General features: G+C 37.9%; 1 protein-coding gene across 2 annotated transcripts in view; it reads left to right on the top strand.

The window, feature by feature from the left end:
• COMMD10 (COMM domain containing 10) overlaps positions 1-21403 on the top strand; it is a 110037-nt gene extending 88634 nt beyond the window's left edge. For both annotated transcript variants that reach the window (XR_014846698.1, XM_085041974.1), the window contains 2 exons: positions 17540-17599; positions 18226-21403. Coding sequence is in view for 1 of the 2 variants with exons in the window: in XM_085041974.1 (XP_084898100.1) it covers positions 17540-17599; positions 18226-18264 (99 nt within the window). In the remaining variant the exon portion in view is untranslated. The remainder of the gene's footprint in view (positions 1-17539; positions 17600-18225) is intronic.
• The last annotated feature ends 3542 nt before the right edge of the window (positions 21404-24945 follow it).

A 24945-nucleotide genomic window follows, 5' to 3' on the forward strand; every position in this document is an offset into this window, starting at 1 on the left:
TGGAAAATAAATTAGTGTTTGATGACTTTTGAAGGCCAGACACCCTGTTTCAAGAGGCAGTTTCAAGGACAATTAACAGCAGTATCAATGTGTTTGAAATACTTAACCTGTAAATGCATGATGGGAGAAGAGAAAGTCTGAAGAGAGATTACCAATAGAAATTGGTGGAATATAAATAGAGTTGAATTTCTGATTAGCAGAGCATGACAAAAGGTCTTTCTTTCTGGACTACTGAGGTGACTTCAAGTTTGGAAAGTCTGTGGAGGACTTTAGAGACAACCTGGATGAGGAATGGAGTCAAGCATCAAATATGCCAGTGTTTTTCAGAATTCTTTGATTTTCTGATATTGCAAAAGAAAGTCTGTTCCACTTGCCATCCCTGGAAGTGTTCAAGGCTTGGCTGGATGGGTTCCTGAGCAGCCTGATCTAGTGAATACCATTCTTTCTGCAGAGAGGTTGAAACTAGATGATCCTTAAGGTCCCTTCCAACACAAGCCAGCCTGTGATTCAATTACGAAAATAACTTCCTTCTCCAAGATTGTATCTCTGGCTTCCATGGTATTAGTAGATATTCCTGTGACATGCTTAGAAATCTCTTGTTGAAGTCAATTCTAACACAGGAAAAATTGCATTTTCTACCTTAGGGTTTTTTAGTTGTAAGTTTTCCCCCATTTAATTTATTTTTTCTGTCCTCTGCCAGTTCTACTTGGGCAAAACCAAATACACGTATGCATTTTAAAAATAATGACACTTGCTTAGTTTTTCCTGACTGTATAAAATGCATGTGTCACAACTTTTACAAAAGTAGTTTGGGACAAAAGGTTTGAATATTGAAAAAATTTGTATTGTCATTCTGCTTGCTGTGCAGACATGTGACCCCCTCATGTTAAGACTGGCATTCAGATTCCATGCTAATAGCCCCATTGTTATTAATATATGCTGCCTGTTTCTGATCTGCTTTGCTTAGAATGCATGTGGGTTTTTAGTGTGTGTGACATTTAAGGGTTATGGATTAAAAAATTTAAATTTTCCAAAACAAAAAATATCTCATACATTTTAAATAGAATTTACAAAAGAGCTATGCAAAAGAGCTATTTTCCCTCTAGCAAGATGGTGCAGTATTGAATTAAGTGTTGGTACTTCTGTGGCCATGTAAGTTTTAATGTTCTGGGCAAAGATATTAATTGTCTTTTGAAATGGACAGATGGTTTTGCCTAAAACCTGCTTGTTAATTAATTGGATTTTTTTAAAAGCAAGTAATTTTCAAATGAGGTTTCAGTCTTAATTTTTTGATAGAAACTTTTTCATATTGTAGGCATGAGGGTTTTTTTAAGGAGTACATTATGTGATTTAACATTTCCTATTGACTATGAAAGTAGAACCTAGGTAGTGTAGAAGTTCACATCACCTCTCATGCAAAATATGTCCAACCTTGGATTGAAAAGAAATAAAAATATCTCAAGTGTCAAGGTGTTACAGCTTTTCACTACAACATGAGGAAACTGAATTTACTGATTTATACAAATCTGCACTTTACTTGTAGTAAAAAATACAAACTGCCAGTAGGAAATTATGTGTGAGGCCAAGTTACCACTCTTAAAGTCTCCTAAGCTTTTCCAGAAGTGCCGCTTTTAAAACTTCAGCTGTTAGCATTGAGATCAAGAGGAAAGCGAAGTCAGCAGAAGTGTTTGCAAGTCATTTCATCTTTCTGCAAAAGGCAAAACTGAACATCAGAGCTGTGGCTAGGTAAACTTATCAAAAAAGCATTAGACTGTATAGCCAGTCTAATCTCATGCTGTGCTGTAGACGACACGCAAACCTGCGAACAAATGTAGTATATCTTTGGTAAGTTCTCAGGGATGCTGGAAAGCTCACTTGTGTACATTTTTGTACACCTCTGTACATCATTGTAGCTCTTTTAGTCTACACTAGTGTAGTATTAATTCAGTGAATACATTAGAAGCTTGTACTTTTTCCTGTTCCATCCCTTGCTCTTGTCCACTGATATTTATCTTAACCATAAGGAAACTATTTCATGCTAAGCATTTATATAAAATGTGGATGCCCATGAGCATATTTAATTTTCATTAGAAATTATCTCCAAAATTAGTTTATTTATTTCAAGCGCCTTTTTCCTCCCTGTTATTCAAAAAAGCTTGAATTGAAAAAGAAAATGTTTTAAAGAACAGAATACAAGATTTTAAGTAATGAATGCTGCATATATGCACATAATATTTACCCACAGGTTTTAGGGCAAGATTTTTCCTTTGATACTAGATAATGGTAGTGCAGAAGGAGCCATTTCTGATGTAATGCAAATAGGCTTCCTGATAGGGGGCCAAAAAAAATAAAAAGCCCAAATAACATGTTCACTGCAGTTCACTGGAAAGCAGCTATACTGGCAAAAATGCTGTGCATACTTTAAGACTTTAACAACAAAGGAATGAGAGATTCTTAAAATTTGCTTAATTAAAGATGATAAATTTATTGCACTGATGGAGCAGAATGTTTTTATCACTGCAAAACCTAACATTTGTACTTGGCCTTTTTTAAAATATATTTAAAGAAAAATTCTCTGTTACTAGTGAAGTGCTCTAATCAAATCCTTATTCAACAGGAATAAGCTTATTATGGGCACTTATTTTTAATAGATGGACTTTATGTTGGTCTGTCATCATAGTCCACCAAAATTGCTTTTTCCCAGAGGAAAACAGGGACAGGCTGTCACTGAAGTCTAGGTGTCAACCAGTTGGGTATTACAGGGATGGCAAAAGAGGGACTGACTTTTCCTCCTGGCTCTTACAGAACACAGAGTAATCGCAGGGCTGGACAGAAGCCACTGTTGCAAACTCTTGATCTTGAGGTCTGTCTTTTCCAAGGTCTGTGTTGATTTCTAGATTGATCTGCATGAACTAATTACTTTCTGTATAATCCGCAGTCACAACTGATTTCACACATCTTCTTGGTTATGAAGGCATTTAAACCACTGTGGTCAGAGTGGAAAATATGATTTGTTTTAAAATCTTTCCATTATTTTGTGCTTTCAACTGTAGTCATTCTACTAAAGAAGATTTTGGAGCTTTTTGTAGTCAGCAACTAGCAGCAGTGGGGTGCTGGGATTTTATGAAGTAACTAAAGTAAATTGCCTTAAAATTTCATTAATTTGTAGAGGTTTTGAATGTGAATCTCTCAGTGTTTCTTGGTTTCCATAAAACAGTGTTAGCAAAATGCATTATCCAGGAAACTGCAGCACTAGGGAGATGATGCCATGCTGTATTAAAGAGCAGTGTAGAAAATACAGCATTTTCTAGTAACCATTGTTATTAATATCATCTGAATAATGTCCTGTGAGATTCGTTTTGGAATGGCTTCAGAGTAGAGAAATATTCCAGGCAGCTTTTGAGTAAGAGCATTCAGCAAGGTAATTTACAGTCCTATTTTGATATCTATCTTCACCTCTTCAGTCTCTTGTTTGCCTGGAAGTATTGCTACATACTGGCCTGTAAATAGCATTTTCAGTTCAATTCATAGCCAGTCAGTATCCGGCTGTGAAATAAATATAGTCTAATTTCACAATTAGGTTTATGCCATGGAGTCAAGGCATGATTTCACAATCATTAATACTGTGTCTCTGCACTGCTGGATTGCTCACAGAAGAATTGTAACGTTGGGTACAAAATAGCCATTCTGTCACATTAACTAGAATATATGCAGCTAATGCAGAGTTTATGCCAGCCTTGCATTTTTATGCTGTCTTAGATTCTGAGAGAATGGGCTATGCAATGACTAATGCAAAATTAACATATTGACTTTCTATTAAACACATTTTAGCAGTTGAAGGTAATCTAGCTCCTTGTATTATCTGACTGTAGCTCTACACCAAGAGCTCTATGGACTGGTGATGCTCTGAATGGTAGCGTCTAGAGGTGTAGCTGACTAACAGTGGCGATTTTTCGTGCAGGAGCTCTGGACCCTTTGGGTATTCACTCCTATACTTGCTCTTTATGGATGTTTTATACTTCTTTTAAAGTTTCAGAGCTTTTGAAGTTCGAGCTGTAATGCTTCAATCACACTCCAGTTTTAGCAATTTTAAACTGGTGGTGGTAAACAAACAGGAGGCCAGTAAGTCTTCAGATCCCACGACTGACTGTTAAACAGCCTTGTCTCCTGTGAGCTTCACTGGCCTCCTACCAAGTCACCTTTCTGGCTATTCTCACTGCTTATCAGTCAATATCTATTGAAATTACCTGTGAATCCAGATCTAGGTCTTTTAAGAGTGAATACCAGTGGCCATCTAAAAGGTGTGGTTGCCAACTTTTTGGGGATTTCATTTTGCTCAACTTCCCTGTGAGAATTATTTGGAGGAATTGAATTCTTCTAAATGGACTGAAATTGTATGCCTTGTCAATTCTTCAACTAAGGGATGGTTACTATTTGTTGCCAAATGCCATTCTTTGTTATGAAGTGAACTCCCTAAACAGATAAGATCTCTAGTATTTAACAAGATAAAATAACCTGTCACAGAGATACAATTTAATGCTAATATTGTTGCATATAAGTGTATAGGTTTGAGACAGTTTAAAGGGGTGGGCACTCTAAAATGAGTAACCTTCTTGATTCCAGCTAATCCCTTCCCACCAATAATGAATGAGATCAGAGTAGATATAAGTGAAAAAATAACAGTTTAGTGACAAACCAAGTGACAACAGGAAGGAAAAAAAAAAGGTAACAATAAATAACTGCTAGATACCAAACTGCTGAAAACTCAGGACCTGCCACAGGAACAAAGGCACCCAAAATATCAGAAATACCCTTTCTGAGACTGTGAAAAGCAGGGACAGCCTTGGACTTGTAGGACAAAGAGACAAGGTGGCACCAGATCCCTCCCAGGAAGGCAGGATCTTCATGGAACAGTTCTAGCAGCAGATGAAGACCTGACTGCTTATCTGGGGTCAGTACCCTCCGCAGAGCAGGGCAGGCAAGGCAGGTGAAGCTGCTGGGATGGGGCACTTGGTGCTTTCTCTCCCCAGCTGGGTGCTGCTGGGGAGCCACTGGTGACACCGGGGCAGGGCCACTCTGCTGCTCTTGGTGCAGGGCCTCCACTGTGGAGAGGTGCCTGCAGCATCCTCCCCAAGCAGCCCAAAACCCTACTGCAGCCTCTCTGAGATGAGGAAAAAGAAAAAACTGGAAAAATACCCCAAAAAGGAGAAAATCTCTGCAAAGACCAAACAGCCCACGAAGCAAATACCACATGGTAAAACTGCCTGTGAAAGATGATTTTAAAAGCACCTATGATAGCACACTCCCCCGCAAGGCTGTTATTTGTAGGGTCTCAAAGATACAGTGATGTTTTTTGGCCACAGATAGATATGGAATACAATAACATTAGGAATTATCCCAGGACAATAGGACTGCAGTTAGATGCCCCATTCTTAACCCTGTGACAAACCAAGCAAACCCTCTTCTAGTATCTCATCAAATCTGGTGCATCCAGATGATAACCATTCAGATCAACTGCTCAGTTGCTGAACATTTATCCAGTACTGGGTCTATGCAGAGCTGGATGCAGTGTCTCAGGTGAAGCTTTATGAGTGCTGAACAGAGGAGGGTCAACTGCACTGTGCCTGATGGCTGTGTTTTTGATAGTGGAGGTAAATATTCTCTTCTTCTTAGAGTGGAATATGTTTTAAGATGAGAATTTGTTGTCATTCACATACTAATCCTGAAGGGTGTATTTCAGAAAGAAAAGTTTTAGTTCCCTGAAGAAATAAGGAATGGAAAGTCTTTCTGGATCTTCAGTATCCTGGATCTTCATTCATTGTTGTACCAAGGATAGCTATTGTTAAATGGCTTGCAGCTTTTGACCTTCAATGTGTTTATTTTCACGTTTCAATACTTTCAACACACAGAGAATAAGAACTACTACTGGAGAAACATTTTAGTTCAAGTACAGAAACTCACTTTGAGTATTTATCAAATTCTTGCTGATACAGACATGCAGTTTATTCAGTCGGCCCTTTGTCTCGTGTTACTGCATTGTAGAATTGTATATCTCAGTACGCTTCGGCTTTAGCAAAACCAATGCCACAAAACCCCAAGTACTGTGTTTATCTGTTTGAGAGGTGGATTGCCAACTGGCAAATCAACTTTTGAATCTGTGTATTCCTTAGGAAGCCTCTGATCCCACTGTGTCATTGCCTGCCCATAGTGTTTTGCCTAGTTTATGGTTTCAATCCAGTTAACCTCTTTATCTCCAAGATAAACAAAACAATTCAAATAGCATTAATTCTCTTTCACTATAGTGTTTTAATCCTTTTAAAATAATGCTACCAAACACGTTAGACTATTTGTTCTCATTAAAGCAACTGGTTTTCAGTTTGGGCAATTAATTCTGTGCGGGGGTTTGGAAGTGCGTTCTTCAGCAGATACAAAACATTTCTCATGCCTGGAATCCACTGGCATCTCCCTTTAGTGTGTGTTCAACAGTTAATTCTGTCACACCAGTAGGAGAGCACAGAGACTTTTAATACACTCTTTTATGAGGGCTGCTGTCACCCTGATGCTTCAGCTAAGTATCTGACTATGATAATCAGGCTGTCTTTCTGGTCCACCAGTTCAGCTGTTGCCCATTCATTCTTCTAGTTCATTCTTCTGCTGGTCGGTGACCAGTTTTACACCTTGAAAGCAACTAGACACTGCTTGTATTAGCCACTACCTCAAGAGTTTGTAGAAAGGTAGGAAACTAGCAGGAGGACAAGAGGAAATGCCTTCCAGCTGCGGAGGTTCATGTTGGATGTCAGGAAGGCATTCTTCCTGGAAAGAGTTGTTAAGCACTGGGATGGACTGCCCAGGAAAGTGGTGGAGGAAGTCTTCAAGAAATGACGGGATGTGGCATTTAGTGCTGTGGTTTAGTTGGCATGGTGGTGTTTGGTCAAAGGTTGGGCTTGGTGATCCTGGAGGTCTTTTGAAACCTTAATGATGTATGATTCTAAGAAAATAGTATTTGCAAACTGCCCTATAACACTATTATTCCATTTTTCCCTTTGAAGAACTGTATGGTATGTTAAAAAGATAAAAATCTGAAAGACATTAAGTTTACTTTAAATACTAATTTTGTCTCTACCTTTGTGAAGAGATTACACCACATACACTTTTTATTTCTTGCTTTACCATTTTAGTTTTGCATCATGCAGTGCTGTCTTGAAAGAGAAACATGTAATTAATTTGGAGCTAAACAGATTCGTTTTGAGAGAGAAGCATAAAAAGTATCTTGGTTTTGATGATTATTAAAACCATTGCAGCCTGCCTGAGTACTGGATTGTGCTCTGGCCATCTGTAAAATAATCTGAATCTAGTACTATATTCCTTCATATTGCTCGCTCTCTTTAAAAGCAGACTGTATGAACTGTAATTCAATAGTATACAGACTTGAAGAAAATAAAATGGGATTCGATACCCTCTTTCAAATTGCTTCTGTTAGCCAAAAATTGTTTTCTTCTTTCCTGAGTGGATATTACTTATACACTTATGTTCATAGTCTGGCTTTGAAGGAAACTGTGGGTGAGAGATCTGATTTCATCTTTGATGTATGTGAAAGCACTTACACAGAACTTGTACTTTCTATCCTCAGTACTTTTCCAGTTTTCAGTAAGCAGTGAAAATTCACACCACTGCATTGCATCAAGCTTTAAATAGTCAGCAAGAGTAACAAAGCAAGATCACAGAAATTCCATTGTCTGAAATCCAAAATAGCTAATTTTGTGTCATTACAATGTGTGTAACCTTCAGGGACAGATGAGAAAGTTGTTGATTGATTGCTTCATAAGTAAGTGGTTGTTTCCACTTTCCTGTTAATTTTGTGGAGTCATAATGAGAAAAGACCACATAACCTTTTAAGAATTATTGTAAAAAGGAGAAGCTTTGTTGTCTAATTTAAGGAACTTTGGTATTAATGACCTCTTCCACTTTTGCACTGTGCCATGTAGCCTGAGAAATGCTGGTGTTTGCTTGAGTCAGGCTGGTGATGCAACGTAATTTTCTTCACACTCGGACATCATTGTGTCTTTGATACGAACAGGTAGCTCTGGTTCAAGGCTTTGCTTCGTTGCTTTTTGCAAGGAGGAGAAACTGCCACTTATTTGTAAATTGTGAGCATTGTAGCAAAACCTGTAGATACATTACAGCCCTTAGAATATGGTAAAAATAGTAAGTAGGTGACTTCCTAATAAAAATAAATACATTTTTTAAAAGGGTAAAATATACATTACTTTACAAACAACCTTATTCCCTAAGAGTTCTGTCTTTGATCCTGCTGGGGACTAGGCTGCTAGTTAACATCCCTCATTCCTGTCTTTCAGTAGCTGATATTTGTGTGCAAGCCTCCAGTTGCTAGCTGCTGGAATGATTTGCCCACTGGAGATCAGAAACATACTTGCTGACAGCCACTAACATCCCTTTAGCACAGAAAAAAAAGCCCCAAACATTTTATCTTTGCTGATATGCCTAACAAAATCCAAGCTGGTGATACTCCGAGTGACCCATTTCAAACAAAAAGAACTAATTTACAAATTATCTCGACATTTTGTAAATATTTAAGCAGATTTTTGAAAGGGTGTTTTCACATCAGTTACACTGATTTCATGTGGATCTGAGCTTCCTTAGATCTTTCCTCTCACTGCTGGCATCGGCATCTTTTATCCAGCCTCTTTTTTGTGCTTCAGTAGAAACAATAGATATGCTCAGGTATTCCAGTGATGAAGAATGGCTTTTTTGTGGTAAAACAATGCAGCATTGCAGTTTCTTATTGAACCAGGTAGGCTCAGAAGCGAATAATGCTTAAAGATGCCAGCTTCCTCCATTCTTAAATGGAGATATAAATCCTTCTTAAAGTGTTAGTCGTCTGCATGACTACACCATATAATATTTCTGTCAGATCTGTAGCTCTAGAGGTGGATGAGGATGTAAACCCAGATTTCTTCTTTGGACAAAGGTGGTTTTATGTGGCTTTTAGATGAGAACAAAGGGTTGGCTTCATGAGTGGTTTGGATCACAGTTTGAGCTTCCTCTAAGTCCAGCTTCAGACCCAACATTATATGTGTAAGTGGTTAGAACATAACGGATTTGTAACTCCAGGTTAATAACATCAGCTTGCAAGTAAGCTGTGTTTTGACCATTGCATATCTCAACGCAAATACTTCTCAATCTGCCTTCGATGCTGGAGGCTGATCTTCACTGTTCCAATAACGAGATGCGGCGCGAGGGAAACTCACAGCACTCTCAATATGAGATATAAAGTAAGCTCCAACTTTATTTCGCTAAACGAGAGACTTATATACTGTTACAGATATTTCTAATTATAGATACACACACACCTGCAGCTGTTCTCACACACCCAGGGATCCTCTTGTTAACTCCCTTATTCCTTTCTCATAACACTCCTGACTCCTAATCTTTCTCATGGCATTCTTCCCACAAAACATTCTCAGGCAAACAACCACTGCAGCTTGTCGGAATTTCACTGAGGCCTGGGAATATTGAAACCTTGCTCAACTCTGTTCAGTTAGCATGAGTTTTGGTGGAAAACCACGTTTTCCAACATTCCAAGACACTTACCCAAGGTGCAATATTTACCCTTTAAGCTCATAATCTTAAATTGCGGATGCCAATACCAGGCTGATGTTGCATTTAATATTTGCACTCCGTTCTGTTAGTTTCCTAGAATTTGATTATTTTCTGATTGCAAGAATGAAAATATTTCACAACTCTAGCTACGTGGCCTCTTTTTGATGTGTAGTTTGTAAAAATTAATGTGGCCGTGATCAAATCTGGTGAACATGTGAGGTCAGAAAAGCTTGAAAACATTTCTGGTGCCAGCATGCTTATGGCTAGGCTTTCCATTTCTTCAGCAGAGGTTATCTGTGAGTACAATGATAATAAGAAAAGTGAAGACTGTTGTGTCAGTTTTGATGTGAGCTATCTTTGGAATGGAAATGTGAACTCAGTGGTCTTCATGGTTTTTGAAAATTTGCATGCTAGCCCCAGTGGAAACAAAAGAAACACAGTCACAGCTTCCTAGTTTTCCTTGCAGTGTTCCTAAACTTCATGTTTTTAATACTACAAGTTCTGTGCCAAATGAGGTGTACCAAAACGTGGAAGATAAGAATTTGATTTCTTCTGAGGAGTAAAACCAGTTACCACAGTATTGTTCTAACTAAAAAAGAAAGCAATATTTTGATAGTTACAGAGAGTATAAGCAGTATGCAACAATTAGGGTGCGTGTGATTTCCAACAAACTCTTTTTTCCAAACTTGATACAGTGAAATTTAATAGAAGGAAAGAGGTTTGGCTTTTTTTTTTTTTAATTTTTAGTAAGATTGCTTCTTCAGAGAGATTTTTACAGTATTTGGACAACAGTAGAATTTGCAAAATTGGATGAGAGATGAAACAGGAAAATAGTAATTATTATGACCTGTGTTCCTCAGATTAATCTGTGACATTCTTAGTAATTGTGGCAGCCTATCAGTAAATGAAACAATTTTAAAATACATGTTTTCTTTGATATACTGTTTTTGGAAATTTTGCATGTTTTGCTATTGAATCCTGAAAATATGATGACATTTGTGTGGATGGATGCTTGTTGCTGTTAGTGACTGAATCCATGCGGAGTCTAGCGAGGAATCAATCAGGAGCTTGTGCTCTGTGTATAGTTGTCTTCAAAGAAGGAAAGGGCATGTGAAAGTAAATACAAACTAGAGAACTGACATAAAGCAAGGCAGCCTTTCAACAGATCTTCTATGAGCCATTTTCTATATGAGTGCCTTACAGGGAAGTATCAATATAAAAGGCATGCTTTAAAATATGTTTTGTGATAGTCATGCACTGATACACATTTACCACTCATTTCTCCAGAAAGCATGTTTGTTCACTGTGATATTTTTCTTAAAAGGTTTTTAACATAATCTGCTCAGAAGTGACAACCCTTGTCTCTAGATTTCTGGTTTGAAGAAGTTTTCCATGCAAAAGTATAATTTAAAGGCCAGCCAATGGGATGATGGTAGTACTGGAATGTAAATTCCTAGGAACCCTTTGCCTGGATACAGCTATTGGGAAAAGAATGCTTTTCTATCTGTTTTTTCTTTATCAAGAGGGTGTTTACACTGACAAGGTGTACTGAGATGAAAACCGTAGGTTTGTTTCTTTTCTCAGATAATTCTCTCTGTTTTAAAAGCATTTTTCTTACCTACTATGAAGAAAGAGACCTGTCTGCCTCTAATGCTCTGTGATCTTCCCAACCTATGTGGTCTGTTTAGTAGTTGTGTCCCATTTCTTGTCTGTAGTTTTGCACCAGTTCATCCAGCCAGTAATGAATATTTTTGTGAGGGTGGAGGGGAACAGGAGGAATGGAAATGGTAATGACTGACAGTTCTTACTGTGGTTGGGGAGTATGTCAGGTCTTTTGTAGGTCTACAAATGCCTGCAGAGTCTGTTGCCTTACTACCAGACTGGGCAATAAGTTTATTCTCACCAGTTTCTATGTAAACATGCTTAAATGTTCCTGAAACTGCTGGAGTGAGATTAAAGATTATCTGTATGTATCTCCATCAATTCCATGTACAATACATCAATTCCAATAACATGTTGGTTAAATCTCAGGAAGCAACAGAAGGCTTTGGTTTGGGGTCTTACAAATAGATTGCAATGGGTGGGAAAGACATCTTTCTCCCTGAATCTTTTGATTTTGATCTCCCTGAATCCACAGGGAATTTGAATTTCTTAAGCTTATATGATAAAAAAATGCAATTTTGAAGGGTAGAACATAGTATGGGTACAAACTAAATGCTAATATGTTGGTCAGGAAAAGAGCAGATTAGTATCTTATATTTTGTAACAGTTGCACACTGAAACTTGAAATGCATGTAATTCAGTCATAAGACACAATTTTTTTTCTCTACAAAAATAATTTGGTATTGCAAATGGAAATAAGCTTGGAAAAAGAATGACGTTTGAAGGTCACATTTTTTGATTATGTGAAAGAAGTTTAATTAGGAATATATTAGTCTTTATTTAACTCCCTGTCTTTTGCTGAATCCCTGAGCTGAATTACATCCATCTACAGCTGTAAGAATATGAAGAAGTTTTAATTACTGTCTCTTATGTGCAGAGAGTTAAGAAACAGGTGTGCTTCTAAAAGATGCTGCTCTGTTTTAATGCATATGCTCTTCTTAAAATTCGTCTTCCTGACCAAAAAGCTCAAACTTTTGGATAAATTCTGTGAGACGCAAATAGAAAAAGGGCTGTAAGTTGTAAGTGTCTAGTGAATGTGTAGTTCTCCAGGGTCCAAGCAAGTTTAAAGGAGGTCTGAATTAATGTAGCACAGAACCAGATAGGTCCAGAGGGAAGTGTAGGCTACTGAGAGTCAGCTGGGGTCTGTTTAGGAATTAATCATAATTTGTCCATAAACTGATTAGTTTAGTTATCCATATCATTCCATTATATCTGAGATTTTAAGGACATCTAATAGAAATAAATTGGAAAACGGGTAGCAAATGTGAAAATATTCTTCTTTCAAACCTAACGGAGAAGTGGCTCCAGATAGTATTAAAGGTAATATTAGAATATGAAGACTGGGATTTGTGTTCTTCACTTAGTTACTATTAACAAACTTTGCTGAATATACTGTACTTTTCTACATGTGCTCAGTCACAGAACATTATCATTATCAGTAGACTTTTAGATATATAAACCAGCCTATCCCTGCATCTGTTTGCTTCAAAATACTTAGTATTTATTTTTCAACATCTGTGAAGTAGTTACAGCTTTGTAGTTGAGAACAGTATCAGTTTTTTGTATTGAAGTTAGCTTTAAAACCAGAAGTTTGGCTTTTATTTATAACTTCTAATGCATTGCTCTATGCTTATACATGGGGTTGGGGAGTTAAATATATGGAATAGCTGTGTAGTATATGAGGTTGCAAAACTCTGTCATTAGTAATAAGGCTTTTTGCAGTAGTACATTAAAGTAGAAATATCTAGAGCACTGTATTAAAAAAACCCAACGAACCACTACAAACAAACATCCTCACTATAAAAAAAAAACCCAAACAAACCCCCAGAAGCAAAACCCAGTCATTTGGTTATAACAAGAAATTTGCCTCTGCTTTCTGAAGTATTTTAAGGAGACATTTTTTACTTGGTTTCCACAGAAACATTTTGTAAGGAGAAGGTATTCATGTTTGAAATAGTTAGTCCAGATCATGGGAAGCTGGAGACTCTTACACATCCTGTATACTTGTATCTTCATCATTTTATGCTGATGGTCATGTTCAGCTAAACATTTGCCTAATTGTTTGTTGGTGGTTGTAAGCTAAGTGTATATTAAATGACTGTGGCTCTTTTGAAAAATTAGCCAGACATTCAGAATGGGTATTTTGGACATGGCATATTAATATTGACTGGGAATGCAAAGGTTTTATCTTCATTTTCCTCTCCTCTTTCCTCTTCCTTGCCCCCCTGCCACCTCTTGAAGGAAATTTGATTTTAGAGGCTGATGAAGATGTTATGTTCTTTAAAAAAATACCAGACAGTAAATAAAAGATACTTAAGGGGAGAAAACAACCCTAATCAGTTAAACTTATTAGAATTTCACAGTTCTCAGGAGGCTGCAAGTTGTAAATTGATACAACCCTGGGGTGAGAGAAGAGGTGGAAGTAAATCAGATTTCATCGAGATGTATGAAGGCAAAATGGCACTAAAATCTAATTTTAACACTTAAAATATATTCACTAGTGATACATGGCCAAAAATGTTAAATCATACATTTCAGAAAGTGTATTACCATATTCCTTGCAGTGGATTGAGAGTGATACAAAGATTTGTCTTGGTGACACCTGCAATTCATGTAGACCTTTCCAGTAGTAAATGCAATGCTTTGTCATGTTTTACAGTAGATGAATACATTGAACTTAACAGCAACTTTATTTAACTAACATGCTGCACATAGTCTTTAGCTATGCTCATTGAGCAATTCACTCCAGTGCAGTTGCTGCCAGCCTTCTTGGGTATTGTATCAGACAAAAAGTCTGTCTCCCTGTTTTCCAAGCAGCCCAAAGAATGGACGTTTGATACTTTCGAGATTTCTTTGTCTTCATAAAAATAGTATCTTCAGCTGTATTTGGCTGATGCTGTGAAACTGTCGCCCTCAAGGCTAAAACTCTTAAAAGTAGGAGCTAGGACTTAACATTGGCACAGCAACAAAATTTGGGATGTAATTAGAAGAATTATTTGAGTTACAAAGTGTGACAACGGGAAGAAATTTAGTTTAGTTTTCTCGTTGCTCAATTTAATTTTCTTTCACTTGAAAATGATAACATCAAGAGAAAATGAGATGCCAGAAATGAGGAAGAGAGTAGTGTGAAGTTGAGGGATGGGAAGAAATTTATAAGGAAAGAGGAAAAGAGAATGATATACTTGATAAAAAGAAAAAGGAATCTAGACATCCAGCAAATAGCTGTTTTCTTATTTATGCCTGGGAAACACACAGTAGATCAGAGGCAACATCTGAAGACCTATATGTGCAGATAAAAGAAGTCAGCTTAGCTATACTTTAAGTAGGCTGAGGGTCTGTCTGCACACAGTGACATTTAATTAACTAAGTTGAAAGTGATTTTTTTTCATCTTATGTTTTAGTTGTGGTTGAAATATTATTGGGGTTTGTAATTTTGTGTGCTTATCTGAGTGAAATTCCATTAAGTGTATTAGGAATTTGCCTGCTCTGGGGGCTTTAGCAATGTTCTATCTATACAGTCATTTTTAAGACAGTTTTACTGCATAATTGAAGAACTGGATGGTTCTTAACCCAGTTAACCCAGTCCTGTAGCACATAGTTTTAATTACACTTGTTTGTGTTCACAAAAAATAAAGCAAATAAGTGAAGTCTCAGCTAAAATGGGGCAGGGGCCATCTGCCACCTGAGAAGTAGGGCTTTTTTTGTAGGGGTCTAGTTATGATACAGTGTTTTTGTAGTTTGTGTGGGAACTTCTGATGACATAATAATGATAATTTGTCTTCTTCAATAATGATAATTTGACCCTCCTAAAGGGCCTCATGCTAGTGAGAAATTTAATATGGTAAAGATCATTTTTAACTGGTGCCATACTTCCACGTTTTTTTTGTGACACTGCTTCCTATTGAAGTGGTGTAGTAGATCTACCAGGTTTTTACACATATAAACAAATGTGTTTTAGCAGACGATTAAGTGCAGATAAACAACATATTTCATACAAGATTGTTACACCTCTCTCCTGCTGACGCTCCTACTCCCACCCCAGATCAGAAACATAGCCTAGCATGGCATGCTTTCTTTTATATCTCCACAGACTTTTGCCTGCCACAATCCAACAAAAATTTTGTCTTAGTTAGCAGACTACGATTATTAAATAATAATGGGAAGAGAGATCTCATCCTGTTCATAAAGCATAGTGATTTTTTTTTAGTGTAAAGAGAATTTGAATTAAAATATCTGCAATTTTTTTCATTTTCATACACTATCTTTTAATTAACACTAATTAATGTAGTTAGAAAATATGAAAGACAAGCAGAGGGGGAGGCAGTGAGAGTGAGAATTCATTGTGCTTGCTGAAGTAGTACCAGAAGATGCCTGTCTTGAATGAGACGTTGAGATTGGAGAAATGAGATCTGATGGTCAGAGGTTTTTCCCTGCCCCTCTCTGGAGGTGTTGCAAAACTGTCACATCAAAATCCAGCAGACTTCCCTTCCAGAAACCGTTCAAGAAATTACCCTATTAACTGTGACTGATAAACTTTTAAGAGGTATGATACGTTTCCTTCATTCTGAACCTCCTCTTTGCAGTTTTGCTTCCTTCCATTCAATTTCAAAAATCCTTCTAGAAAGGCAAATGCCAAGCAAACATTCCAGCTGAAATGGTAGATCCCTTTGCTATTAGTGTATCTTTCTTCTTTCCTCCACCCCCTTTCTCTTGTGAAAAAATCCCTTGTTTGCTTTCTTTTTTGTTTCTTAGCTGTTAGAAAGCCTTTAAAAATGCTTTTACTTCCCTGTCATGGCATTATACTGCGTGGAGGGAGGATCAGCTGGAGTCATGGCATAGAGAACTGCTGTCCTGGTAGTTTTATTTTGTATTCACCATACGATTCACAGTATTGCATTGTTCCTTCCCAGAGGGGGAAGATTGGTCTCTCATGCAAATCACTGGTTCTTTTCTAGGCTTTTGTAGCCGTCCTGAAATTGTTGGAAGGGATCCTTCTTTCTGCAGAGTGAGAAGGAGGAATTGCACCAGACAGGCTGGCCCCAGTTATTTTATCTCTTTCCTGTGTCTCTTACAGCTCCTTTTGAGGAACAGGCACCAGGCAGTACCTATACTGTGTTCCCAGGGCTTCTGCTGGTCTTGTGCGTTTGGTACGCCAAATGCAGTGACATTATTTGGCATAACTTGAGACTTGCATTGCTATGAATGCACAGAATGTGGCCCACTGCCTTGTCTGTGTGCAAAAGTATCCTTGCTCATTTCAGCTGAGTGGATAAAAAAGCATTTTCTACTGACCCAAGTGGTGCATGAAGTTGGTACCAGTTAAAGAAACGTAGTGCGTGTATGCTATTTCAGCTGATAATATTTTGTGAATAGAGGTGTCTACAAATTCAGCTTTCACAGAGCCTTGTTAGTGTTCATGAAAGTGCAGCTTTCATCCTCAGGAATGCCTCCAAGCCTTGAAAAGTCTAAGAAAAACAAAGAGAACGAACAGAAATAGAAATTTACTTTTAAAGAAGTAAAGTCACAAAGGAATAAGGCTAGGAGCTGTATAGATAGATCTGCACTGTGATTGAAGGTAGCACGCTGCAAGCAAGTTAAGCAGGACAGAAGTTTTAATTTAACCCCCATCTCCACAGACATCAGCACATACGTGTGGAGGATTAGTACCACCATCTGTTTTATCTACAGTGGTTTTCATCAGTTGTGTTATTTTGTGCGGCTTTTTAGTGTTTAAGCATTGCTTTGAAGCTGTTGTGTTAATTGTTAACTTGGGCTGAATCTGCATGGATGCCTATAGCAGTGTCAGCATGCTAAGATTGGAACTGTTAGATTAATGAATGGAAGTACCAGCTCTGTGTTGGTGCAGTGCATTAATAGCTGTGCCAGTTCAATCTGATACACTACTAACTTTGTCACTGTGAAATGGTATTTAGCAGATCTTAGATGGACTGCTGAGAAAGATGAATGTAATCTTTCATTTTTGTCTGACTTAAAAATAAGGTTACTGAATCCTTTACATAGATTATTTTATTACTGTTCTTCACAGGAGGAGAATAGATATATTGGTAGATTTGAAATCTTCACTTAAATGAAATGCACATGTAGGAGGAACATTGTAGTGAATGGAAGGAAAGTAACCATTATCTTGCATGTAGCTTAATCTCGTATTCTGATTTACTGGAGTTAATGCCAAAAAGAAAAGAAAAAAGAATGCCTATTTCTTCATTTTTTTATCTTTTTTTTTTCTTCTTTACAGAACCTGAAGAAGTTGTTTGTAGAATTTAGCCATCAGGAGCTGTTTGAGTTCTACAACAAGGTCTGGAGATTTTACAATACTATAGTTTCTTTGTAAACACCTTATGCTGCTCAGCAGGAAGTGTTGCCTATATGAATGAAATCTAATAAAGCTGGGAAAAATGGGATCCAGTTTAAACTAAGTCTGTTGGATTTCTTTTATCACATAAGGCATTTTCTAGAAGACCCTGTGCACTCAGCTTTGGAATAGTCAGGGCTTGGGTCACTGTAAGCATACCTGGCAGTTAGATCAGGAGGAGTAGCTGACGATTAACAGTGGGGATCTCTCTGGAAACAGCATCTTGATGTTACATCTTCAGTCGAGATGCTAGGCTCCTAATCCAGTCAAAATGAACTCTTAGTATTTTTTTCCTTGTTATTATGCATTGGAAATTCACAGGAAAACATCTGTGCATGCTAAAGAGGCAGTATTTAGAAAACTGTTTCTTTAAAATTTGAATATTTAAACTGCAGCAATGAATTCTAATAGCTTCATGTAAAAACAAATATTCATGAGCACAGGATTTTTATATTGGTATGCAAATATATTTAGTATGCATAGTTGAAGATATTGGATATTTCTGTTTGCATGTTTCTAAACATTTTATGAGTGGAGGTTTTTTTCTCTCTTTTTGTTCCTTTAAATAGCTTGAAACTATACAAGCACAGCTGGATTCCCTTACGTGATGTTTTTGAAGACTTATTTCTCCATCACGCTCCTGCCATCTCATTATTTTGAATTGAAGATAGACTGCCAAGCTGTGTTTGCTGAAGGATTCAGCGGGTTGCTTCTTGTAAAATTATATGGTTTATCTGCTTTTTAGACCAGTACCATTAGCCAAGAGTCTTTGTCAAAGGTCTGAAGATTCTAATGGACTTTCTCTTGTATGCTGAGCAGTTGTGAAAAATGTCTTCTTTACTTGCAGTGGGGGAACCCCCCTCTCATTCCCCCCAAAAAAAGAATTCTACCCTACTTCAGAAATATTTTTTTCATCCTGCTATGTGTGTTACTTGATTCTGGTAGAAATTTGCATACTAGTGAGAGACCAGTAAAAGACCCTTTTTTTGAGACATAAAAGAAATACAAAAGTTGTAAGAAAATGCACAGCTAATAAAATCTCTATCCTTTTTAAATGTTATTTACACAATTGATAATCTTGTTGCAGATTGGTCAAAACAAATTCAGAATTTAAAATTATTTGGTTTATTTTGAGGCTAGTCAAACTTTATTTCGTTATCTTTGGGTTTTTTTAGTTTGGTGGGCTTGTTTTCTTTGAAATAATCAACAGTGTCTCTGATTTCATGTTTACTCGTGGCACTGAAAATAAACATGGCTTCTTAGCACCTCATGCCTATTAATGAATCTACGTAGTGTGGTTTATAACTGAGGGGAGAAATCTCACAGTATAAAACAAGTAAATACTGAAATAGTCTGACAGATTTCAGAGAGTTGGGCTGATTCTTCCTCATGCTGCTTTTACCACTGTTTTTACATTGAACAGGAAAAATTGAAGTACGGTGATTAATGGCCAAGTTAGTCATACTTTTGATGCCTAAAATGCTGGTAAAAATGAGAGGCAGACTCCGCAGTATAGGGAAAAGGGTATTACCTTGGTTTAACAGAATCCCTGCTGCACAATCGTCAAAGGTGGTACCACGATGAAAAGAGGCTCTGGGTACAATGTGTATGCAATTTTATGGACCTCACCAGTTAGCATACCTATCTAAAATTCCCCAATAAGAAACCTAACAAATGAAGTAATTGCCCCCTTATTCTCATCACTTGCCCCCCAAAAGGCTACAACTTAGTTTACAAAAACATGTTCCAGAGATGAGGCTCTGTTCAAGGTTGGTGCCTCATGTTCTTGAGATTGTGGGGATGTTTTGTCTTCCCCAAAAAATTCTGAACAAGGCTAGAGTACAAGGGTTATAAACATGTGGGGCTAAGATACAGGGAGTAAAAAGTACAGGAATGGGAAAGGGTAAAAAGTATATAAAAAGGGTATAAAAAGAGTATAAAGAGAAAGGACAAAAAGCCATCAGGCATCACTTTCACCCATGAGATCCAGCTGATTCATGAGCAGCATGAGAAAGGTAAAAGTTGTTTTAGTTCTTGTTTGTTGCCATTTGGTGTCAGGCAACTTCATTGCTGCACAGTGTACAACCCGGAGCTGATAGAAGGTGAGAGAAAATTTGCCTGTTCAGGGATTCCCTGAATAAGACATTTTTCTTCCTGATGCCTACATCAGAGATAGTTAATACCCAACCAGATAGTTTGCTTCTGGGGTTTCTTTGCTTGTGAATTCGGGTATATAAGTATGACTGAAATGTATGTTTTGAATAGCTGGTTCTGCTGAATAGTTTAGGTCCTCCTGTGCCAGATTTCCTGCTTTGTTGCTTTTGGAGGGTTTTGTGCCTTTTTGTTGCTTTGTTAGGGATTGTGCTGTCACCTCTAGAATAATGTGAGGTTTGCACAAGTTGTCCAAGCTGCAAATGAATGGATTCAGAAGATAAAACCATTAACAGCCTACATGTGAGTAAAGGGCACTGAAGAGAAAACGCACACCATGGTTGTTAGCTCTTCACTGAAATGCCAAGTGATACTGTACTGCTGTGGGACAGTAACGCTGTTACCCTGAAAGAAGAAATGAGTCACCATGGCACGGCAGAATATTACCCACGACAGCATGTGAGGCTGGCTGCCAAAATCACATCTTGTCATAAGCCCCTGTCAAACGTGCCATGTCTTCTGGGAATGTCGTGTTCCCACCCACAGACATGACATCCTCAGACTGGCTGTTCAACAAGAGCTTGCCAGGTCACTCATCTCGCATTGCATAGACTGCTGTGTGTCTGCAGGTGAGCACATCCCCACCATACCCTCTGCTTCCTGACATTAGCTGTGCTTTGTAGTTGGTGCATCTGGAATCCTCCTCTTCGTGACATGTCTTCTCTACCAGTCCTGTGGCACAATGTGTTTTATGCTACAACACTGTTCTTGAGCCTTTTTTTGGAGCTTCCAGAGCTAATGTTTTGGAAGCCAGGTCTGAAGTGAGTTGGGACTTTCCTTTGTGGACACAGAACATACTAAGGCAGTTGTATGAGGGGTTTAAGCTACCTTTGTGAATGTTACCAGTGACTGATGAATCCTGGAGGAGGAGATGAAGGCTGGACTAGTCTGGAGAGCAAGAGGCATTGGACAAATGAGCAGGCACATGAGGAAAAAAAAAAAAAGAGAAAAAAGAAAGGAAGAAATGGGGCAGAAGAAAAAGGAAGAAGATAGAGAAATGGATATTTTGAAGGATGGAATTTGGGTGTTGTAAAATACAAGGAAGTGAGGAGAAACACTGGAAAATATGACAAGAAGTGTATATATACAAAGAAATTATTAAGCAAAGGGGGAGAAAAATGGGAGGAAGATTGGGGAATCAGAGTAAACCAGAATTAACCATGGAAACTAGCCAGTTGTATAACTGCATCTAGTATTTCAAACTACCCCAGAAGTGTCAACCTTGGTGCAAAGTTGACCAAGATCAAAGTGTGGGATAATGAAAAACAGATTTTAAATCTAGCTTTAATAGGAAATACTTTAAAATTATAAAATTATGTTGAAAGGGAAGAAAAAGCATAGGATTGCAATAATTCTGTAAAATTTATTTAGTGTTTATCCTTGTTTGCAGATGACTGAAAATATTTCTTTTTCAGTGGCTGCCTTTTCTTTTTACTAACTGTATTAAATTCTTATTGTCAGAAGCTTTATTGTAAGAAATACAGTGGTTATCTTTTGTCAAGGACTGCTGAGAAATAAACATTCATTTTAAAAGGACTTTTCTGTATGTAATGGGAAGCTTTGGGGTTTTTACCTTGTTCTGTAGCAAAGGCATAACCTGTGCCATCTTAGAGAAGAGCATTGTCACTTAAATTTAAGTGCTCCAGTGTAAGGAGAGAAAATTGACTAACTGAGAAAGAGAAGTATTTACAGGGTTTTTGTTAGGTCTTGCAGAAAAGAAGGCTTTTATTCTGATTGCTTCTCTCTGGACCTAAGTGGACCTGGAGAGGGGGAGTTTAGTCTTCCCCTGAGAGAACCTGCCTCTGCTGGGTTTGTATAAAGTCCTGGTATCTCAGAAGTGTCAGTGAACAAGAGGCAAAACAAGCACTGGCACAGACTGGATGATGCCTGAGGAGATCTGCCTGCAGCAGGGACTAGACCTGGTACCTAAGAGATGTCAGAAAGAAAAATGCTTCCTGGGAGGAAGGTGATGTGCAGACTACACAGAGCTGAACACACCAGGTTTGTGTGGAAGCCTGGGCAGGTGTGTGCATTCTGAAGGTGTTCAAGCTTTGGTTATATGTTCTGGTAAAAAACAGTTAGAAGAATGAGTCTCATGGGTATTTTGAAGGTTTTACTTCAGATAATGACAGGGATACCTCCCATGCTCTTTTCAGCTCAGGGTCCTAGCAAATTGATCTGTAATATCTCTTGGACATGATCCAGATTTGAAATTATCAAGGCTTCACAGCATGTTGAAGGAAGATAATTTGCAGAGATTTATTGAACTCTAAAACTGGAAATTGGAAGGAGTAAGAATTACTAAATCATCTTTCAGATCTTTCAGTGCATTTTAAAAACATTTGATTCATCTTTGTTCCGACATTAAGGACAGTGTTTTCTGTGACTGTACTTCTTTCAAAACTGTAATGTCAAAATCTGACTCAAATGGACTATAGGCAAATGAAGAAAATCTTTTGGTTCAGGTGTAACAAGCATTAGTATTGTTTTGACATGAAGTCTTGGAGTTCTGGGCCTCAGGGAAGGCTAGTGTGAGAAGTGCCTCAAAAATAACAAATTACTGGTGAAGAGCAACAACTTGTACATCACTGAGCAAAACTGGCATTAACAGCACATTAATGCTTGTTGAGTATAAATGCATTAGATTACCTTTGCCCAGTTTGGACTTGGACATGTAATCCCTGTTTCTCAAACAAATATGAAATACCTGTAAGTTTTTGCATTTTACTTTTGTTGAAATAAAATATATAGTTAGATAGACAAATGCAGCTTTGCTGTCTCAAATTTTTACTAACTGCCAAACCTATCTTGGCTCTCCAGAGGAGGCTTTCAAATTCGCCTTTAATTCCTGGGTTTGCTGACACATAAATTTTGAGTAATGACCTGCAGCTTCATTTCCTACAGTCTGATTTTAAGGACTCTGAAGTCTTGTTCTTTCAAAGCATAAAGAATTTACTGACATGCTAATTCCTACCTATGTCAAAGGAAGAAAAGTGGTTTTTATAAAATGGTGTAAGCTCCCCTTCACACTTGTTCATATTCCCATGTTCTTGTTTCCAACAGGATCAGTAACATTTTATTACTTGGCTGTATTGGCATATCATATCTTCAAAGATTATGAGTTCTCTCACATTATGATAAAATAATGAAAGAGCTTAAGAATGCTTGCTGACCAGCGAATAAGTATCATACCATTTTGTGACCCTTTTACAGCTTGTTTGACCAATGAAAATGAGTAATGTTTTGAGCCACTGTGTGAAAGTTCCTTTTCTGTGGAGCAGCTAAACTGACCTGACTAACTAAATGATTTTGTGTAGGTGGGTAGGTGGATGAACCACAGTGCTGCTGCCTGATACACTGTTGATGGTGTCTCATTAAGATAAACTAAGATGGTTTTATCTGCAATTGCATAAATTGATTTCTAATTTGCATAGAAATTAATTTTGTTGGATCTTCCCTTGGCCTTCTTAATTGTTGATCAGACCAAATTATATGGTGTGATTTTAACTGAAATAAAGTGTTTAGATGATCCCTACATCCCTTCATTATTTTGTTTCTCTAGAGATAAAAACTACTGGTCTGTTACAAATCAGATGGTATTCATCTGTGTTCAGCTACATATCCACAAAGCATTTGTCTCTCTCACTGACAAGATTAGTTTTTTATTTATTGAGGTCAAAATATATTTCATGATAATCCAATATTTTTTCTGATTGTTGAAATCATAGGAAGGCAATTTGGAGTCTTACGTGTGCTGGAAGCATAATTGTCTTGACCAGCTGTTCTAATAAGATGATCACATTTTTAGAACACTTTTAACTTCTTGTCATCAGTGTTAATCTTTAGTTGTCCCTTTATGGTAATACAAAACATACATTCAAGAAAATGTGGATGAATGTAGTACCTGTCTCTGAGATGGCTGGCAGATCCACAGAGGCCAGCACAGGCAGCTGGCCCTTTCTGTAGAGTACCAGTTCTGTGACTGGACATGCTGGAGCAGCAGCTCATCTCTTTTGGAATTCTCCTCTGGTCATTCAGGACAAGGGAAGGGAGGAGGAAGCAGCACTCCCTGGCCAGTGCTAACAAGATTCCTCACTGTGTTGGAAGGGTCATCCCATGAGGGTTAATATGAAGAACTCCACATATGGGTGAGCTGACTTTATTTTGCTTAGTTCCCACACACTTTTTCAGGGGGTAGGTTTTCAGGGTAGCTTTAATAAATTTCATTTCATGGGCAGCATGACAGTGTTGCACTTTTTCTGTCATGTGCTTGTTTGTTTTTCTGCTCCCATGGTTAAGAAATGCTTCTTTGTTAAAAAAAAAAGGAAAAAAAATCAGTTTGTTTTAAAAAATTATGCAGTTAATGTTTGTAGCTAGCATTTTAAATAATGTTTGCATTCTTGAGTTTGTTTCTAGTTTCAAAGTGTTTGTCATAGCCAATATCATTGTAGGCAGCAGAGAATGAATCTCAGTGAAGTCAGTGAAGCCTCAGGAGCGAGGAAAGGATCAAGTCTCCTCTTCCATGCACTCTTCCATGTTGAGCACTGGGATGCAGCTCAGACTCTGAGCTGTTTACAGCTCAGACTGCCAGTTAGCTGAGCGGTCACTACCTCTTTCCCGGGTAACAGTGCACCAGGAAAAGGTCAGAGGCACTGACTGCATTGGAAAAAACGTAAGCCAGACTAAGTGTTGTTAGCTTAGCTCTTCACTCTGAAAGGGATGAGAATATTTTCTTCATGCAAGCTGCAGTTCTGCCCAGATCTTCTCCATGAAGGGAATGAGGTCAGAGGAGTAGCACTTCACATATCAGGTGAATCCCTGATGCCTCTCTCAGGAGCCATGCCTTGTGATGGTGGGTCTTCACCATCTTCTGCTCTTGTAATTCCGAACAAATTCCTGCCACTTCCAGCTCATACACAGCCTGGAGATAGGCACCACAGACCTCAAGCACAAAGAAGGATCTTTTTCTTCTCTTGCTTCATCTCTGCTCCCAGGGGGATCCGTTCTCCTCCTGCAGGCCAGTGTTCGGTACAGTTCCAGGTAGGTTAAAGCTATTGTTGAGGTTTTCTTATCACCCC

Source organism: Lichenostomus cassidix, chromosome Z, assembly GCF_008360975.1.
Source record: "Lichenostomus cassidix isolate B80296 chromosome Z, HeHo_3.0, whole genome shotgun sequence".
Classification (NCBI taxonomy): Eukaryota; Metazoa; Chordata; class Aves; order Passeriformes; family Meliphagidae; genus Lichenostomus; species Lichenostomus cassidix.